The 20297-nt window shown below is 41.6% G+C and overlaps 1 protein-coding gene across 2 annotated transcripts in view; it reads left to right on the top strand.

The window, feature by feature from the left end:
- Nucleotides 1–1159: 1159 nt before the first annotated feature.
- GNA13 (G protein subunit alpha 13) overlaps nt 1160–20297 on the top strand; it is a 62142-nt gene continuing 43004 nt past the window's right edge. For both annotated transcript variants that reach the window (XR_010318310.1, XM_064270846.1), the window contains exons 1-2: nt 1160–1466; nt 3863–4089. Coding sequence is in view for 1 of the 2 variants with exons in the window: in XM_064270846.1 (XP_064126916.1) it covers nt 1184–1466; nt 3863–4089 (510 nt within the window). In the remaining variant the exon portion in view is untranslated. The remainder of the gene's footprint in view (nt 1467–3862; nt 4090–20297) is intronic.

Genomic DNA, 20297 nt, shown 5'->3' with positions numbered 1-20297 from the left:
TCCACTTGAAACTGAACACTAAGAATGAAAACGTCGGTTGGGTCCTTGCTACCCGAGTCTCCCTGCCAACCCCGTTGTCACTTGTCAGGCTTGTCTTCCGGGCAGCCCTTTCAGGTGTCCTGCTCTGAATCTGCTGGTAGGGCAGAAAAGTCCCTTGGCTGGTCATATCCTCTGTAATCCCGCGGGAAACCTAAAATGTGCCTGCTCTCGTCCTCGGTGAGTTTGCTTATCGCTTCCTTGTAGGGAAGAGTCTGCATCAGTGTCCGGTTTGGGGGATTTTCACCATGACCTCACCCTCTGCCGCTACCATCCCGATTGTAGCGCTGCACAGCATTACGCAGCTCGGGCAGGGATCCACGTTAGGGAGCTGTTAACAGACCCTCCTAGCACATCTCAGATTAATATCAACTCCAGTTCTTTCTCCCCAAAGGGGGATACTTGCAGGGGTCTGAGAATGCCACCAAGAGCTGGAAGGAAGGACGGACGATCTTGACTTAGCATCAAGGGTGCCACCGTAAGAAAATGCACCAAAAACCTTTCAGGCTGGCGCCCGTTGTTTGAATCACTTTTGACCCAATGGATTCGAAATAAGGCGAGGGAACGCTGACAGCAGGCGGCGGCCATGAAACTCGGGAGAAAGGGCGGCCTTTCTCGGGAGAGAGGGAGCCCAAAGGGCAGCGTCTGGGACTCGGCAGCCGGCTCCACGGAGCAGGCCTTAATTAAAAAGAAACAGAAAGTCGCGCTCCGCAGGCGTCCGCCGCGCCCACTGCGTCCCGCCAGGCCCGAGACCACGTGACCGCGGCTCCCGGCCTCCTGGCGCGGGCCCGGCGGCGGCCGCGGACACACCAGCCAGCGAGCGACCGCGTGATTCGCCGGCCCGGGCCGGCCACGAGACTGGGGCTGCGGAGGCCGTGCGCGCGCGCCCCCGGGAGGCGGCGGGCGCGCGCACGCTGCCGGGGCCACCGCCCCTCCCGGGCCCGCCTCCTTCCCTCCCTCCCCGGCTCTCCCGGCCCGCCCTGGCCGGCTCGCCCTGCGAGTCAGTTCGCTCGTTCCCTCCCTCCCCGGGCGCGCTCGGGCCGCCGCAGCGCTCCCCGCCCTTGAGCCGCGGAGCCGGAGCCGCCCGCCGCCCGCGGAGGAGGTGGAGGGAGCCGGAGGGGCCCGCCGAGGCGGCGGCGGCGGCAAGATGGCGGACTTCCTGCCGTCGCGGTCCGTGCTGTCCGTGTGCTTCCCCGGCTGCGTGCTGACGAGCGGCGAGGCCGAGCAGCAGCGCAAGTCCAAGGAGATCGACAAATGCCTGTCCCGGGAGAAGACCTACGTGAAGCGGCTGGTGAAGATCCTGCTGCTGGGCGCGGGCGAGAGCGGCAAGTCCACCTTCCTGAAGCAGATGCGGATCATCCACGGGCAGGACTTCGACCAGCGCGCGCGCGAGGAGTTCCGCCCCACCATCTACAGCAACGTGATCAAAGGTGCTGGGCTCGGCCGGGGGCGAAGGAAGGGCCGGCTCGGCAGGGGCCGGGGGCCGAGGAGCCGGCTCGGCAGGGGCCGGGGGCCCGAGGCCGGGCACCGCCCTCGCGCACTCCGTGCCTCGCGCACGAGCTGGGCGGGCGGCAAGGGGGCGCGCCCCGGGCCCTGGCCCTGCCAGTCCCCGGGCGCCCTCTCCGTCGGCTCAGGGAATGCTCGGTGGGCGCCCAGCTTTCTCCTTGCTGCCCCCTTGGGGGTCACGGCCAGCCCCCACCCCCACCCCATTTCCAGCTCTGGCTTCTCCGAGAGGGAAGTTAGGAGAGCCGGGTGCCTCGGGGTGCGGGTGACCTGGCCTGTGTTCCTCCTTCCAGACGAGACTGGAAAACCCGAGAGCCGACCCCAGACCCTGCCCCTTTCTCCCCTGCCCCAGAGCTGTCGGCCGAACCTCGCTGCCCCGGGTGGGTGACCCGAGTTGCATGGTTTCCTTGACCGCCTCCTGAGCAAGGGAGTTCTGGAACCGTCGGCAATGAGGAAACTTTTGCCAGAGACTTGCCAAGGGCGAAGGGTGACAGCTTTTGGGACTCTTTTGGGAAAGGATGTGAAACTTGAGGGTGTCGTTTTCACGTTGCTGGCACCAGGAAAGAGGAGACCCATACAGTAACTCTGAAAAATTAGCATCAGTGGTTTTTCACCTCATTGTCACGGTCAGGCAGGATGTTTGCCTGTAGTCTGTGTGCAATATGTTCTGCTCTCCTTTTTGCTAAATAAGGGGTAGGGGATATGGGGGTGTACTGCTTCAGTGCAATTGTGTAATAATATGAAGAATTTTTGGTCTAAAGGTGATGTGAGTCCCGCACAGGTTGAGTCAGTGAGTTAGCATGGGATGGGGTTGGATCATAGACTCCGCTTCTGTTTGACAGTATTTTTTTTTTAATTAATTGAAATGGTAAACGTTGTTCTTAAGTGAGAAGTACACAGGATTTTTATTTCTGAACTTTCAAAGAATTAGAGACGATGGTTTTTATTTTGTGATTGGCATGATAATTAGCATTCCTTTCTGTTAGTTTCCAATATTTTTAGCTTAAAATACTTCAGATGCATCAGGATTCTCTATTTTGTCTGGGTAGCAATTATCTGGTAGTTTGCTACCGATTTCATATCTTGTCAAGCAGTGTTTTTTTCCGTGGGATTTTTGTTCAGGAAGTGCTTAAGAAAGTCTTTCATGTCACTTTTTTTTTTTTTTTCCTTTCTCTCCCAGGGTTTGGTAGAGGAAAACTGCTCCAGAGAGGGAGGCAGTGTGGGTTAGGAGCCAGAGAAAAAGCTCAGCCTGGGGTTTACAGACCACAGTGAGCCCTTAGCCCTGGTACCCCTCCAGTTAAGCTGTGAAAAGCAGTTGTATTTACTCTGCCTTAATGGTCAGCAGGAAACCTAATTAAGGTCTCTTTCAAGGCCACTGCCTCTGCCTTGCCAGCCCTTAATTGAAGGTACCTTTGTATCTTGCTGCAGCCGAATTTAAGGAATTATGTTAATGAATAGAGTCAACATTTTAACTGATTATGGGCCAGGTAAACAACTGGTTCTTAATGTACACTGCGTCGGAAATGAGACCCGTTTTGAGTATTGATAATGAGATGAGGTCATTAGACATTAGTTTTTTTGTAGGTGTTGGCTTGTTGCAAAAATTGACAGCGGAATAGTTTTTTCAGTTATCCAAATGACCTAAAGGTGTGCGATTGTTAAGACCCTAACAGTTTAGTAATAGAAATACTGGATTTGAACTAACCTCTGAGTTGAAATGCCTGGTTTTGTATCTTTTTGCTGTTGGTCTTCCTACCTTTTAGGGAAATCTAAGGCCATCCTGTAACTTAGATTGCTTCGAAGCTTGGTCTAGGAGAAGTTTTTGAGTTTTTAAGGTGTTCCTAGAAGACTCAGGGTTGGGGTTAGGCAGGGTGCCTGGGGGACAAGCAATGCAGAATGGTAACGCCTAGTTCTTGGCATTTGGTAGATGAATGCCTTTTGGACGGACTCCTTTCCTTCAGAGCCTGGACATCAGGCTGTGCAGCATAGTTTCTTTTTCCTTCAGTGGTTTTGGCTGTCTTGTGACCACTTTTTACCCCGGAAGTTATTTTATAAATTAGTACATTTTAAAATCCTTCAGAAGGAGCAAGTGTGTTATCAGTATTTGCTCTCCAAGGTTCTCATTTTAGGAGTGTGAGCAAGAGTTTTTAAAATCTGAGAAGTTAAGGGTGGATGTTTAATGTTGGTCTTCATTTTTGGAGGAGGTGGGCCTGTAGTAGTTAAGAGGTCTAAGAAAGAAATTCTGGTGTTTTCTAAGGAGTAAAACATATAAGAATGTTTAATGACTCCTCCCCATACTTTTTTTTTTTTTTTTTAAACAAAGGCATGAGGGTGCTGGTAGATGCTCGAGAGAAGCTTCACATTCCTTGGGGAGATAATACAAACCAATTCAATGGAGAGAAGATGATGGCATTTGACACACGGTCACCCATGGCGGCCCAGGGAATGGTGGAAACCAGGGTGTTCCTACAGTATCTTCCTGCTATAAGAGCCTTATGGGCAGATAGTGGCATACAGCATGCCTATGACCGGCGTCGAGAATTTCAACTGGTAAGAGATTGGCTTTTTTAAAATATTGTGACTTTATTTTAATGATATTTAACAATTCTTGATGTCAGCACCCTTTATTCAGTGACGTCCACAATACAACAATGTACCCAGAATCATGGCCTAAGAAATCTTGAATTGTTATCTGTCTTAGCTATCTATAAGTATATTACCAAACAAGATAAAAATAAGGTAAACGCCACAGAGTTTTCAAGCCAGTATATTTAATTAGTCATTTTTTTGAAGTAACGATTCTCTTAGGCACTTTCTTCTAATTTTGTTCTTTTAAAAAATAACTTTTTCTTAATTATAATGACAATATTAATCCTTCTAAAAAGTTGATATTTTACTCTTGGAATAAGAGTTCAGTAACTGAATCTAGCTGTTGGCGTGTTTCTGTATAGGTGTCAGAAGTACTCATTTTATGGTACATGTTGGTTTAATATATGTTGTTGCTGGATGCCGTGGAGTTGGTTCCAACTCATAGTGACCCTGCAGGATAGAGTAGAACTGCCCCATAGGGTTTCCAAGGAGCTGCTGGTTGATTCAAACTGTTGACCATCTTGGTTAGCAGCTGAGTTCTTAACCACTGCGCCCCCAGGGCTCCAGTGTAATATAGAGAGAGATTACAATTTATGGTAATATTTGACAGTAAATGTGCTTTTTATATATTCGCATTTTGCTTTTTTTTTTTATGCCTCTAGGCACATTGTGTAAAATGTTCCTTCTTAGTAAACTATTTTACATTTATTTTTCCCACTTTGCCGTGAACAAGACTACCCATAAACACGGTTACACGCAGTGAAGAGAGGGTAGAAAAGAATCAGATCCAGGTTAAAGATATACAAGTACTAATCAGATCGGTTTCTAATCAAGCGATTTTTAATTTAATTGTGAATGCTTTGATTGTATTCTGGGTTTCATTTACCAAAGACCTGAAAGATTGCAGCAGTGATAGCAATTTAGGCTCATCTGCAGTTTGGAGGAAGTTCAGATCCTAAATGTCTTACTGTAGTGTGATCTTTTGGGTCATCAAAATAAAGTGACAGTTAAAACTAAAATTGCTTAGAAAGTTGTTTGGTGATGTCACCAACATTAAAGTGACCAACATTATGGGCGTGGTTACAAAATGATGGACATCCAGCAGTCTGTGCTGTTACAATTTGAATTTAAACAGGCTTGGGTGTTAAAAGTTCTAGAAAAGTGTTCATGACAGCTTTTTAAAAAACTGCCATCTTAAGCTTTATTTTCTTTGAATTATGGCTTCTATATGACTTGATTATGTACTGTCTTACATATCTTGTTTCTTCTTATCGAGTAATTTGTCCGTTTCTGAACCAGAAAACCAAGCCAACTGCCGTTGAGTCGATTCCAACTCACAGCAACCCTGTAGGACAGGGTAGAACTGCCCCATAGCGCTTCCAAGGCTGTAATCTTTACATCTTTCTTCCGAGGAGCAGCATTGTCTTCCAGGAGAATTCCAACTCATAGTGAAACTAGAGGACTGGGTAAAACTGCCTCACAGGGTTTCCAAAGCTGTAATCTTTACGAAAGCAGACTGCCACATTTTTCTCCTGAGGAGTGGCTGGTGGGTTCATTCACACCGCCGACTTTTCAGTTAGGAGCCAAGTGCTTTAAACACTTTGCCACCGGGGCTCCTTCCACTTCTGAAAGGCAGGGGCTGTCTGACATTACGATTGAAATTGAGTGATTGGCAGCATTATATATTGGAAATTATGAGTTTAACTTGACAAGTGACCTCCATGCAATTCCCAGACTTCTGGTTAATTTTTGTCCTTTGGTCAGTTTTATTTTCTTTTCAGCAGTCTTGCTTGCATAAGTCCCTCCACACACCCCTTCTCATCTTCCTTTACCTTCCCTTCTGTTTTCTAAGCGCTGTTCATTCTTTCTCCTCAGTTCATCTTCTCAGCAAACCACACTTTTCAGTACATGTTTTTTTCAGGCCATTATTCATCCTTCTAGATCGGGGAAGAAACATCCATCTCTAATAAACGTACATACTGACTGAATGAACAAACGAACGGCTGTGTACTACAAAGTTCCCTGTGGGAAAGTTCCGTATTTGCGTGAAGCCCATTTAATTGAAGTTGGCTTATACTGACGTTTCTTGAATTTTGATGTTCACATCTTATAGTCTCCTCAAGACTGACGCATCTTCCTTATTCAGAAAGCATTAAGAGCAAATAGGTAAAACCATTCAGGATGAGGATTCGCGTGTTCTTGACTTGAGCCAGCTCACGCTTTAGGAGCAAAAGCCTCAAAGCTGAGAAAGGGCAGGTTCCAGAAATACTTGTTTTTCGTAAAAAGTAGGGACACAAAAAAGGAACAGAGTGAAATCTAGATTTTCAGCTCCTGGAGGACAGGGTTTGTTTTCCTGTGTGTACCCTCGGCATTGTTAACAATACCTGGTACATCTAGTAGGTGCTCAATTAATATGTTGAATAGTAACATTTATACTTTTGGATGGTCTGTGCTGCTTAGTATAGAGTTGGGCATTGGGAAGACACTTGGCTTATTAAAATTTCTCTCCAAGTCGTCTTCAGTTCCTTCTGTTAGTCTGCTTACAGCAGATCTCCAAGTGCTGTCTTTTCCTCCTTTATATTATTGTCTTAGTACCTCTCAGCATGGGTCTCCTCAGCAAGCTTTGATCATTCTCTGTTGCCTCCAGAACAGAGTTCAGCTTCTTTGTGTGAGTCAAGACCCTAGCTAGCCTACTCACCATTCCCGCATTATGTTTCATTAGGCCACTGAGCACATTATGTAACCTCTTAATTCCCACGTACACTGATTTTCTGCTTCCGTGGCTCTCTTTATGTAGTCCCTCAGCCCAGATTTTTGATTTACCACATCTGTTCATTAAAGTTTTCCCTTTGCTTAGAGCAGTGGTAATCAGATTTTGATGTGACTAACTGTGATCCATGGACCCCTTGCATCGGATTCACTTGGGATGCCTGTTTAAAAATAAATCAAATTTCAAAAGCAGATTCCCAGACACCACCACCAGAGGATCCGATTCAGGAGTCTGGGCTGGGGCCCAGTGATCTGTATTTTTAACGGACATCCCTAGTTGATTTGGTCTCTCTGTGCCCTGTGCTCTTTTTAGCGTGTTTGCTTTCTACCTCATCATAGTCTGCTGTGACTTAGAGTTATTTACATTTGTGTTTGGCTCTCCCACTAAATTAGAAGCTTCTTTGGTATGCCTTGTTTGTCTTTTTCTCTCTCGTTAGCATAGGGCCTGGCACTTTATTTCCTCAGCCCTTGACCTCTGAGTTAAAGGTTCTTCTAGAAAAAAAAAAAAAAAATTCTGCATCCATTTTCTTCTGGGAAGTATGAATTATTCCTGTCTAGTTTGTTAATTTTCTAGGAGATGAGTAATCTTTGTATTATCATAGTTTTCCTTTTTTATTGTATGTATCAATGCATATTTTTGGATCATGGATAAAAAAATTAAATATCAGGGAAAACGAGAGGAGTTGACAGATAAAGTAACTGAAATTAGCCTTTTTGTTAATCATTGATTATTAAATTTATTTCTGTAAATTGAAATGCAGAAATAAGTGCTGATGGTTTTTAAGGCCCTCCTTGATTTACATTTTGCTTACGATGAATACCCTAAACCCCTTCAGACAAGAGGTGTAGGGTATTGACATCACAGGTGAAGTTTTTAGCAGACCGGTTATGTCAGTAATATTTTTGGGTGCAAACATGAATGTTTTCTTTCCCTAGTTCCCAAACATTTCCTTTTCTGGTTAATTCTGTGGGTAAGCTAAGTAGCTTACCGTAGAAAAAGAAAAACTTAAGATTCGTGTTCTGGTTATAGTTTAAGGTACCTTTCTAGTTATTATAATCCAGAACGTTGAGGAGAATACACCCTAAGAAGCATTGTTTCTTTTAATACTGGGTTAAATATTTGTAATATTTTGCTTGGACGATACAGTTAGTATAGCCTGCCACTGCACTAAGGAGATTGTCTGTCTGTGGAGAAACTTCTCATGTGACAACAGAGAATTTGGTAACTGAAATGACGAAAGAGAAGGGGGTCGCAGTTGCTGGAAAATGATACGATTGTAGAAATGTATCAAAACTAGTAAAATGCTGGCAGCCACTGCCAGTGAATTTTGTTTTGAATCTGGATTTACATGTACTTATTCAGGAGTATAAGCAGAATTTGTAGAACTGATTTATAGGACAGGAAAGTGCGTGTGACGCTGGGAGGAACGCCCCACCACTTCCTAGTCTCTGTAAACAGTTTAGCATTGTCAGCATTAGGACAGCTTCTTGTAATGACCAATCTTTCTTTGCAATTCCTGAAACCAAAATTGTTTTTCTTCGTTATCTTGGTTCCTTTGGTTAGACTTAATTTTTCTCACTTGAATGGTACAGTTTGTGCTTCAAAGTTACAACTCTCCAAAGCTGATAGAGTGGCTTATTCATTAAGACAGAGATTCTTCCCTCAATTTGTGTTACAGAGTAACTATGTAGCTTCTGGGGGAATTGGCTTATAGAGAAGAGCTAAGTTCCAATGAAATAAAACAGAGACCAGTTTGGGCTAAAATATTAATGTCTTTGTGTAGTAGCATGTATTTGAAATATGACAGAATGAGAGGCATTTATTTATTCTTTTAACACTAATTTGAATTTGCTTAAAAAAAAGCGCATCAGTTACTGCTTTTATTTGTAAAATACTATTGTTCCTTTGGAGAAGGAGTCGGTCAGTATTCTCTATGAATAAAATCGAGTAAGAACTTTGATCTTGAGTTGCTGATACCATTGCTTGTATCTGCTGATACTAGGGTGAAGGTAAAACATTTCAGTCTATATAGCATAACCCCATTCAGCCGCTCTGAGTCAGAATCGACTCGACGGCACTGGGTTTGGTTTTGGTTTGGATTGCCGACAAGTTGATTCTGACTCATGGGGACCCTATAGGACAAAGTAGAACTGCCCTGCAGGATTCCCAAGGCTGTAAATCTTTACAGAAGCAGACTACCACGTCTTTCTCCCTTGGAGTGGCTGGTGGGTTTGAACGACTGACCTTTCAGTTAACAGCCGAGCGCTTAGCCACTGTGCCACCAGGGCTTCTCCTGCATAACGTAGGGATCATATACAACATTAGAGATGGTAGAGATTTTAAAATTTAGGTCTCTGTAGGTAGAATTTCTCTTCGGTGAGTATGATCAGATGTCAGAGTGGTTATATTTTTTCCAAACCTTGGGAACCCAGAGCTATAGTGTTGTTTACATTTTAAAAAAGAGAATGTTTTGGCGTGTGTTTATACTTTTAATACAGCTTTGTGAGATAGATGTGTATACATACATACGCGTATAGATGTATCACTTTGATGTGTTGTGTCACGTTGATGTGTTCATATGTGTATATCTTTTTTGGGGTGGGGATAGAAACTTGACTGGCTGTGGGGTATCTGGCCCTGGGCTCAGAATTGTAAACTACTGTGCTGCTTTCTGTATTACCTTTTATTGCTAACCCAGGCTAGTGGTACAGTAACTAATGCTGCCCTGACAGTGTGTACCAGATCTCTAAGAGACGGATCAAAGGAATAGCTTTGTTATGAAAACTAGATGTTAGTTTCAGAACTCTTAGAATGTGGGCCTGACTCAGGAAAAAGGTTTGTAAACTCACTTTACAAAAAGGCAGAGCGGCCAAAAGGACTCCCTGGATTGATATTCCCTGTTGCTCTTTTATACGTAGGCAGCCGCCCAACCAAGTTGGGAATCCAGTCATAGTAGCCCAAAACTGGTGCCAGTTTCTTTCTTCAGAAAATTAATTCACAGTGCTGATGAGCATATCCTCTTCTAAGACCTTATGTTTTATAAAAAATAGCTCTGTACTTTTCAAAGCTCTATCCACATACATTATCATATTAAAAAAAAAAAACCTATGAGAGAAACAGGAGACGTGACATCATTCCCATTATGCAGCTAAAAAATTGAGATGCAGAGAGGTTCAATGAGATGCTTCAGACCTCAGAGCTAGTAATTTGTAATAGGATAGACACTGGCACCTTGGTCTTCAGACTCCTCCTCCACACCTCTGGCCGCCCGTTTTGCAAGTCCTGAAGCGTTATATCCGTGGAACACCCCTCCTTCCTTTCATTCCCAGGCTCTGACCACTCATACACACAAATGAGCAACGCACCATCTGTTAAGTTGCTAGCATGTTATTTTAAGTATGTGTAAGATTTTATTAGTAATACACAGCATTGCAATGTCACATAGTTCTTTTTACATTTTGGACTTCCACGATAGCTTTGTACCATATTTTTTTCCCTGAGATTGTAGTTATGCTATGAATAATTTTCAGTGACATTAGTGGTATCTTTACTGCGAGTGGTATGGTTCATCCTGTCCGCCATTGATCACGGTAAAGGCTCTGTTTGAATCTTCTTCTCCTGGAAGACTGCCTGTACTAGTGATCCTCACCTGATGTTCTGTCCTGAACATGGTTTTCAGTGTGCCGTGGAAAACAAGTTCAGCACTGACCAGTTCTGTGAAAGAGGCGGCTGCACCTTTCCCAGGACATGTCCTTTATCACATTAGCACGTATCTGGCATGCAGTTGCCCAGAGTGGTCTTTTGTTTGTGGAGAAGGATATCAGAACACTTGTTTTCTGTTGTTTTCATGAATTCCTTTGAAATGTCTATCATGTATTTGTCAGTTTTCATTCTGCATCTGAGCACCCCAGATTGTACTTGGCCGCAAATTATTTGTCCGGTAAGAAACTACTTTTTTTTTTTAAGGGCACCTTTCTAGAAATCAGCAGTGGTTTTTATTTTCTTGCTTGAAGGTACCTCATTTTTTCTAGCTATATAGTATGTCATCTTTGACTATATTATGAATGTATATTTTTTTTATAAAATGTTGTGTTATATCCTCATAGCCACCTTACAGGACAGAGTCCAAGGAGCAGCTGATGGATTCATACTGCTAACCTTTTGGTTAGCAGCTGTAGTTCTCAACCACTGTGCCACCAGGGCTCCAACATATCCTCGTTAGCACAGTGGTATTCCAGTGGGCTGATGTGGATCAAGAAAGTAGTTTTGCTTTGAAAACCGGACTTTTAGTGGCCTTGGCTAAAGTTACCAGTCTGTTGCTGTTACGGTGGTTGTTTACCTTAATCTTTCAAATTTTATCTCTCTTCTTTTGGCAGGTCAAACCAAAGAGATTTTTGAATCAGTGCAGCGGGTGGATTTTTTCATCCCTGTTACATACTCTGCAGTAGAGGCAGATTGTTTAGTAGAAGTACTGTCCATTGATTAATTTTGTATTTTGGCCTAAGTAGTAAGACCTATGTGCTTGGTTGTGCTATATATGACTTTCTTTACTTTTTATCTTCCAAACAAATTAGGAAAAACCTAGTTCTAATTTATCGACTTATATTACACATTGTAAAACATTTTAGTGTGATGATCTTAAAATTCAACATGGTTTTCCGCTGTGACACAGGAGAAGGTGGAAGATGGCCAGCCAGAGCTCATGTCTTGGCTTCATCTCTCACTGTGAGCTGGGGCGAGTCCCTCAGCCTCTCCATGTCTTCTCTAAAATGCGAAGATCACAGGACCTGCTATTACTAGTTGTTGGGAGGATTACGTAGCATAATCCATGTGAAGCCCTTGGCACAGTGCTTGATGTATTAACTGTAGTATTGTTAGTCATTCATATAACCAATGTACCATATGTACATAAATGATTAATAGCTTTAAAAAAAAAAAACACTTGTAAACTTTGATTTGTTTCACTCTCTGATTTGGATTACCAGTGCAGAAATTCGGAGTTCTAAATACTGCAGAATGTCTCTGCTCCCAGTATTCCAGGCCAGGGTCCCTGTGAAAACTGGCTCTGTGCTGATTTTATGCTCACTGCTTTTTTCTTACATAAATCATCATACTGACTCAGATCAGATGATTTTATTTTACTTTTGATTATACTGACTGCATGTTTTACATCTCCTTGAACAGTATATAAACTTAAAAAAAAATTGCCTAATCTACTGCCTAACAGCCATGGTGATGTTGTTTCTGAAAGCCCTTTGCTTATGTTTTCATTTTGAACAAACATTTTCTAAACGATGGGTCTGTATCTTTATGGCTAGTCCTTGTATATATTTGTAAATGATTTAGAAATCATGAACAGGTCTAAGGAATCAAATGTAATAATGGTAATGAAAGTACTTTGAACATAAAGAAAGCATAACAGATGTGTGGTGAAACTCAACAGTTTTGACCTTTCCCATTTTCACTGTGAGATTTATAGGCAGAATTATTTAATCGTTTGGGAAATGTGTGCCTGAAACTATAGCTTCAAGTGTGTAGGCAGAATTAGCCAAATTCTTATCTTCAGCTTGAAGACTGGTGAGATAACCTTTGGCTTAGGTGCCACTCCCACCAAAGGTGCTGCTGCTTGCCTTCTATCTGTTTCCCTCCCTGCCCTTTGTCTCCTGTGCCCTCCCCCCTCATCCCGTCCACCCCCACCTTTCTGCCATTTCCCATGATTATACTTGTTGGAGGCATGGTGAGGGTTCAGTTAACGAGGGTGTTTTGGCTTCTTTTCTCATGGAGCAAAATAAACCAGTTTCAAATATGCACCCCCACCCCCAAAGGGTAGAAAATCATTTTATTGATTTTAGCATTTAAAAATATTATTGACCAGCAAACACAACTATTCTATACCTCCCCCCTCCAAAAATAAATAAAGGTAAAGGTATCTTTCAGTTCTTTAGCCTGTTAGGAGAACATTTCTCTTTTAACTGTTACAGAAAGGTTAAGGGGAGCCCTTGTGGCGCAGAGGTTAAGAGCTCAGCTGCTAACTGAAAGGTCATGGTTTGAACCCACCAATTACTCTTTAGGAGAAAGATGTGGCAGTCTTCTGTAGTTCTACCCTGCCTTATAGTTTCGCTATGAGTTGAAATTCTACTGGAAGGCAGTGGGTTGTGGAAGGTTAAAGAATAGCAGGAGTAATTGAGGTCTGAGACTTTCACTCTCCTTTTCAGCATCCTAGTTGTTTTCCTATTCTCTGGGTAACTTTTTTTTTTTTTAATTTAATTGTTGATTAAGTAAAATGAAATTCCTCAATAGGTATTTTATAGCGAGTCTATCATAGCGTGTGATTGGCATTTAGGCTACAGGAAGTGAAGTATCGTTGTATCCATTTATTGCTATCAGCCAAAAGAAAAACTGGTGGAAGCTACCAGTAATGAGCAACTGCATCAGATTTCATAGGTTGCGGAAAGATTGCTCACAGGTTATTGCCTGTCACCTCTGTGCTACCTACACTGAGCCTAGCAAGTGAGTACATGAACCTGCTTAGACAAAGAAATGTCTATTCAGATAGAAGATGTTCTCTAAATTTATGTATAGGTTTTTTTTAAATCTAAATGAGTGAGTGCTGTGTATTCAGAAAACTGCAAATACAGTTTATCCTAGTTGAAATTTTAAACAAGAGAAGTATGAGTTAAGGCAATTCAGTTAAGAAAAATATTGCAATGCAAATTATTTGCTATTTTTAACTGCTACTAATTTGCCGTGTTTGCAGTAGAACTGTCTTTGTTTATTAGCTACAGCTTCAAAAATGGTAGGGACTTTAAATTATTACTGTATAAATTATATACATTTCAACTCTACTAGGGCAAGGAGAGTTGTACTTGCTCAATTTTTTCTTCACTTTTTGAATTATGTTGTTATGATCAAATCTTGCAACCAGTTTTAAGGTTGGCGTTATAATTAGTAAGAGAACCAGGGTTCCCACCTGTTTGTAGTATCTTGCACATTTGACCCTGATGTAAGATATCTTTTTTTTTGAAAAAGAAAACTCTTTATTTGATTAAAAAGTTTCATTCTGTAGAAATAAACATTCTTTTTCATAAGAATATGTGTATGTCCAACTGATGTTTTTACATAATCATATTTTATTCTCTATGCAAGTATTAAGGCAGTATTTTAAGAGTATCCAGTTTTTTTTAATCTGGTTTCATTAAGATAACCTGAATTCTTTTATCCTCAAATATGAAAAATGAAGAGCAGGTATAAAAGCTGGTAAGCACAAGAAAGCCCTTGGTAGCTTCGTAGTGGAAATCATTGGGATTCTGATAGATTGGATGTGGGGCGAGGAAGAGAGGCATGTGTTAAGAATGACCCTGGTTCCTGGATTTAACAACTAGGTGGATAGAAGTGTTTTTTCCTGAAATGGAAAGATTGCGGGAGAAAGGGATTTGAGGAGGAAGATGAAGAGTTCACTTTGGGCATATTGGGTTGAGATCTCAGTGAGGCATAAAGGCGGAGATATCAAGTAGATGGTTTATAGTCTGGAATCCAGAACACAGAGTTTTGAACTAGAAGTAGAAATTTAGAAGTTGTTTTATTCAGGTGAAATTTAAAGCCTATAGGATGCACAGTTTACCCAAGGAAAGGGTGTAAAAAGAGAAGCAGTGGGGGCTCATGTTATTGAGGAAGCTCCCAACCTTTTGAGAATGAATGTTCAGAGGAGAGGACGCCAGAAGAAATTACCAGAAAGGTAGGAGAAATCGAGATTATGTCACATCATGGAAGCCAGAAAAGTGTTTCAAAAAGAAAAAACATGGTCAGTGACATCACATATCACTGAGAGAGGTCTAGTAAGGTGAAGGCTGACGTGTCCATTGATTTTGGCAAGAGGAAGGTTATTGCTGACATGGCAGTTGACATGGTGAGGAGGAAGCTGGTCTAGAAGGGCTTGAAGTTGGAAGAAAGGTGAGGAAGTGGAGAAGGTTCACTTGAAATCAAGCCAACTGTTTCATATCACTTTTGCAGTACTTTCCACCCTTAACTTAGTAGGTTGTGGTTTTTTGTTGTTGTTAGGTGCCATTGAGTCAGTTCAAACTCACCACGACCTTATGTACAACAGAACGAACGAAACACTACCTGGTCCTGTGTCATTCTCAGAATCATTGCTATGCTTGAACTCATCGTTGCAGCCCATGCGTCGTGCTATCTTGCTCATCTTCTGCCAAGTGTGATGTCCTTCTCCAGGGACTGGTCCCTCCTGATGACATGTTCAAAGTGTGTGAGACGTAGTTTCGACATCCTTCTGAGGAGCATTCTGGCTGTACTTCTTCTAAGACAGATTTGTTTGCCCTTCTTGGCAGTCCATGGTATATTCAGTATTCTTTGCTAGCACCATAATTCAGAGACATCAGTTCTTCTTCAGTCTTCCTTATTCATCATCCAGCTTTCGCATGCATCTGAGACGATTGAAAATACCATGGCTTGGGTCAGGTGCACCTTAGTCCTCAAAGTGGCGTCTTTGCTTTTTAACACTCTAAAGAGGTCTTTTGAAGCACATTTGCCCATTGTGGTTTTTTTCAGGCCCTTTTAAAGTTCGAGAAGACATTATGTTTATATTTACCAATTTCTTTGAATTCTACTCTCGGGAGAGTTAACTAATAATACTGTTAATCTGTTAGGCCAGGCAAACACAGAAGCGTTTTTCACTTCGTACTTAATTATTTTACTTGCGATCATTTCCTATTTACTAAGAGCAGTAACTCAATCTGTTACATACAGGGTGTTCATTCATTCTTTTGTTCCTTTAACAAAGATGTATTGACTGCCTGCCCATGCTGTGTTCTGGGCCCGGACTAGTCCTTGGAGAACTCAAGGTGCCTTATGGGGTGTGCCAATCCAGAGGGGAGCAGATAAGTGAAGAGAGGGTGCGAATTATATAATAAATGCTACAGTACACTGCATTTATAGCTTTTCTACCAAGACTGTGCAGAATCACTAAGTGTTTACTAACCTAGAAAGGAGCTAAGAGAGCATGTAGTTCTTCAATTCACTTCATTTTGTAGATAACACATAGGCCCATAGAGGTTAAGACCCAGGTCAGGGTCATAGCTAGCTTTGGTTGTAGAGCCAAGATTCAAATTCAGGGCTATGGGACTCTGAGGCCTGTGTTTGATATGTTTGATATTCACTGCCATGCTTTCCTGTTTCCCTTAATAACAAAATCAGCTCAACACTGACCTGGCAGCAGGCACTGATTTGCCAGCAAATTTTGAACTATTTCCCACGTTCATGAGTGCTTAGAAACATTTGCAGGTTTCACAGCTTTACCCTCTGATGGGATTGACTGGGTGTCGGCGGGGGGCAGATAAGGGTGGGGGAGCTAGTACTTGTAAGCAGTTTGGAGCGTCTCTGCTGATGAGAGAGTTTGGGAGGATGGATTGAACATTAAACTGTCAATAAAAAGACCTGGGTTTTCTTCTCACCTGCTGTGTGATCTTAGCATAGAATTATTTATAAATCTGTTTTGATTATCGCATAGTATTTGAGTTATGGGGATCTCAAGGTATATTGTAGCCCATCGTCATAGAGTAGAGCTATCTGGTGTGCATTCATGAAGTGCCCCTCTATTTAGATAGGGGGCAGGTTGAAACTATTCAGGAGGTATGTCCTGTATTGGAAGACTGCTTTTTTTGTTTGTTTTTAAACAAGCGAGGTTATTTTCTTTTTGGGAATCAAAAAAAATAAAAATTTACTACCAAAAGGTTCTGATTCTGGCAGAATTGAATATTCCTTTATATATTGTTGGGATAGTATGTGCTGGGCCCCTTCAAAAAAGTATTTCAACTTGGAGGAATTTTTCAAGTCTCAAAAATTCTAAGCTTTTTGGTGTTATTATTGTGAAAAATGAAAAGTAGGGAGTTGGTTTTTGTTTTATTTTTGAGGGAATGACTTGCAGGCTCCAGAATCCAAACTGGCTTTTTAAACGTTTGAATTTTAAAACATATGCGTTCATTGAAAAACTCATCCAGTGAGCTGTTATGCTACCACCCCAAGACATCTTTGTTGACATTTTGGTGTATTTCCTTCCGGCATTTGAATACAATATTGAATGTTGAGATAAACTTTTCAGTATTTTCTGCACAATTTTATATCCTGTTCATTTAATGCTGCACCATGAGCATTTCCTGGAGGAGGTGATTTTCTCAGGGGACCAGTGAGACATTCTTCTAGAAATGGATGTGAGCGTATTAAGTAGAACACTCTTCCTTGTGTATTATTTTATGGACAGAACATGTTGGTGCTAAATGGTAACATATGGAATAAGCTCTCGCCAGCAGAGAAGCTCCACACAGCCTACAAGAAGTACTTGCTCCCCCTCCCCTTATCTGCCCCCACCCACACCCAGTCAATCCCATCAGAGAGTAAAGCTGTGAAACCTGCAAATGTTTCTAAGCACTGATGAACGTGAGAAATAGTTCAAAATTTGTTGGCAAATCAGTGCCTGCCGCCAGGTCAGTGTTGAGCTGATTTTGTTATTAAGGGGAACAGGAAAGCATGGCAGTGAATATCGAACACAGGCCTCAGGGTCCCATAGGCAGCATCGTACATTATGTCAGAGCTAGCCCATATCCGCGGTATTAAAGCTCCCTTCTCACATTCAATATTTATACTTAATTTTTAAGCGAGGAAGATTTTTAAAAACTCTGGCCTCCACTCTGAAACCTGTATTATTTCAAAGAAATGGCTGTAATTCTTAAATAGAGCTTTGAGAATAATTGGTACTTTAAGACATAACAAACAGCTTAGATTTATAAGGTAGATACGTACCTATAAGTGCTTATTAGACAGATGAGTAAAACTTTCAGCTTTTCTCCAGGATGAAGCATTGTAATAAAATAAGGTCTTTTTTTGTGATTTCTGTAGGAGGAGGATTACTAAATTGCATCGTATACCTTGTTTAATGCATAAAGTGGAATTTGGTGGGACTACAGGAGTACTCTTAGAAAACTAAGATCATTAGCCTTACAATGTTTTGGTGATAAGTCTAACTAAAAAATTTGATATTAAGAGGAATTTATTAACAATGGTTAAAAAAGGGCAATTTGCAGAGTAAATAGTACTGTACATTTTAGTGATAATATTGCTGTTATTAAAAGCATGCGATATGGGCCACATCAAATGCTTTCATGTTTTTTGTCATTTAAAAAAAAAAATAGTCTCAAAGTTAAGGAGCAATAAAATAGGTTCTTTGTGAAGACCAGGCAAAATGAGAATGCTGGAAGGACAATAAATGAAAGATGTGAAGCTGCTCAGCAGTAAGCTCAGAGAACCAGGAGGGGCGTTTTGTATGTCCACCCTGCGTGTAAAGCTAGCCTGGCATAAAGCTGGCCCCTGCCCCAGGAAGGCCTTCTCAGGTAATTTCTTTTTTACATTTTATTTTAAAATAAAAATTAAGGTGGGGAAAAATGACAGAGAACCCCAATAAAAATATCTGTATAATTTTAGAACATTGTAGTGGTGGTATAGTTCAAATATTTGAAATAGGATGGTTTCAAGATCTTCCCATGTTAGAGTTATTTTCAAGCTATGAACGAGCTCTTAAATCAGGCCCAGTTTTATGTTTACTGTCTTTAAGGAGTTACGTATAGTAGAATCTTAGATTTCAGGTATATAGTGGGGCAGAGCAGTATCATGGTACATTTCGTATTTTCCCGTGACTACGTGGAGAGAAAATAGAGAAAGGACAGATAGGATGGGAAATTGAGTCTTTAAATAATAGGAAATATCACTTATCTTTGTTATCAAGTCACATACCTAGATTAAAATGAAGATTCTTGATTCTTGTGAACCAGTTTTAAGCCAAAACATTTCCATTTTGTGCCTTACTTATATTTGGTGTTTGATTGTTGCTGAAAGCCTTATTACACAGTCTATTCTTAGAGTATTTATCCAAAGATACCTTATTTAGATGTAACTTCATCAAGACTTTCCCAGAACTTGGAATTATTAATGTATACAAATATGAATTATTGGGGGAACCTGTCTTGGTCAAATTTAGCAAGTTAGTAAGTTTCCTGTTGAATAGATTTCTCCAAGCATATACTTAATGAAAACTGCCTGATGAACATTGAGAGAACTTTTGGGCATGGATTCGTTTGGGGATTATAAGACTGATGGTGATTAAAGGTATATTATGGGTATAAAACCAAACCAAACCAACTGCTGTCGAGTCAGTTCTGACCCACAGGGACCTTATAGGACGGAGTAGGACTGCCCCATAGGGCTTCTGAGGCTGTAATCTTTACAGAAGCAGACTGCCACATCTTTCTCTAGTGGAGCAGCTGGTGGATTCAAACCACAGACCTTTGAGTTAGTGGCCAAGCACTTTAACCACTATACCACCAGGGCTCCTTTATTATGGGTATACAAAAACCTTATGTAAGTAGAGGTGTCTCACAGTTGTCATCAATTTAAGGAGTAAATGCAGTTTTCTAGCTTTCTCTCGTTTCTCTATGTTCTTTTTTCTCTTTGAAATATCCCAAACTTGGAAAGGGAAGGGCTTAAATATGCTCAGAAAGAGCGTAAACCACTTTAAACCATTGGGCCTAGCCGTTTTAGGACACAAATATCTATTTTGTAGTATACTAGCACTTCTTCAGGAAATGTCTTGCTGTTTATAGCACTGGGCTAGTTGTAGGTTCTCTACATAAAGAGAAACTGGATATTAACTTTGAGTTATGCTGTCATTTTCAGAATTGCATGTATACTTAGCTTCCAAAAGAAAATTTCTCACTCTTTAGTTATCTTGGTAATATAAATTTTCTTCAAATTTTAATATTTCTTGAACTATTTTATTTACTTTTAGACAAAAGATTATTTTAGGTGATGCTAGTCTTAATTAAAAAGGTCTCAACACATAAAAATGGGATACTTTTTTTTATAATTCTTTTTTTTGAAATTGTACTTTAGGTGAAGGTTTATGGAACAAACTAGTTTCTAGTTAAAGTTGGTACACATAATGTTGTATGACATTGGTTACCAACCCCACGACATGGCAACACTCTCCTCTCTCGACCTCGGGTTCTCTATTACCAGCTTTCCTGTTCCCTCCTTCCTTCTACTCCTTGCCCTTGGGCTGGTGCTCCCTTTTAGTCTTGTTTTGTTTTACGGGCCTATCTAATCTTTGGCTGAAGGGTGAACCTCAGGAGTGACTTCATTAGTGAGCTCAGAGGGTGTCTGGGGGCCATACTCTCGAGGTTTCTCCAGTCTCTGTCAGACCAATAAGTGTGGTCTTTTTTTTGAGTTAGAATTTTGTTCTACATTTTCCCTGGCTCTGCCTGGGACCCTCTATTGTGATCCCTGTTGGAGCAGTTGATGGTGGTAGCCGGGCACCATCTAGCTGTACTAGACTCAG

The sequence above is a fragment of the Loxodonta africana genome, chromosome 18, assembly GCF_030014295.1.
Source record: "Loxodonta africana isolate mLoxAfr1 chromosome 18, mLoxAfr1.hap2, whole genome shotgun sequence".
NCBI lineage: Eukaryota > Metazoa > Chordata > Mammalia > Proboscidea > Elephantidae > Loxodonta > Loxodonta africana.
This window is presented reverse-complemented; position numbering and strand designations above follow the sequence as displayed.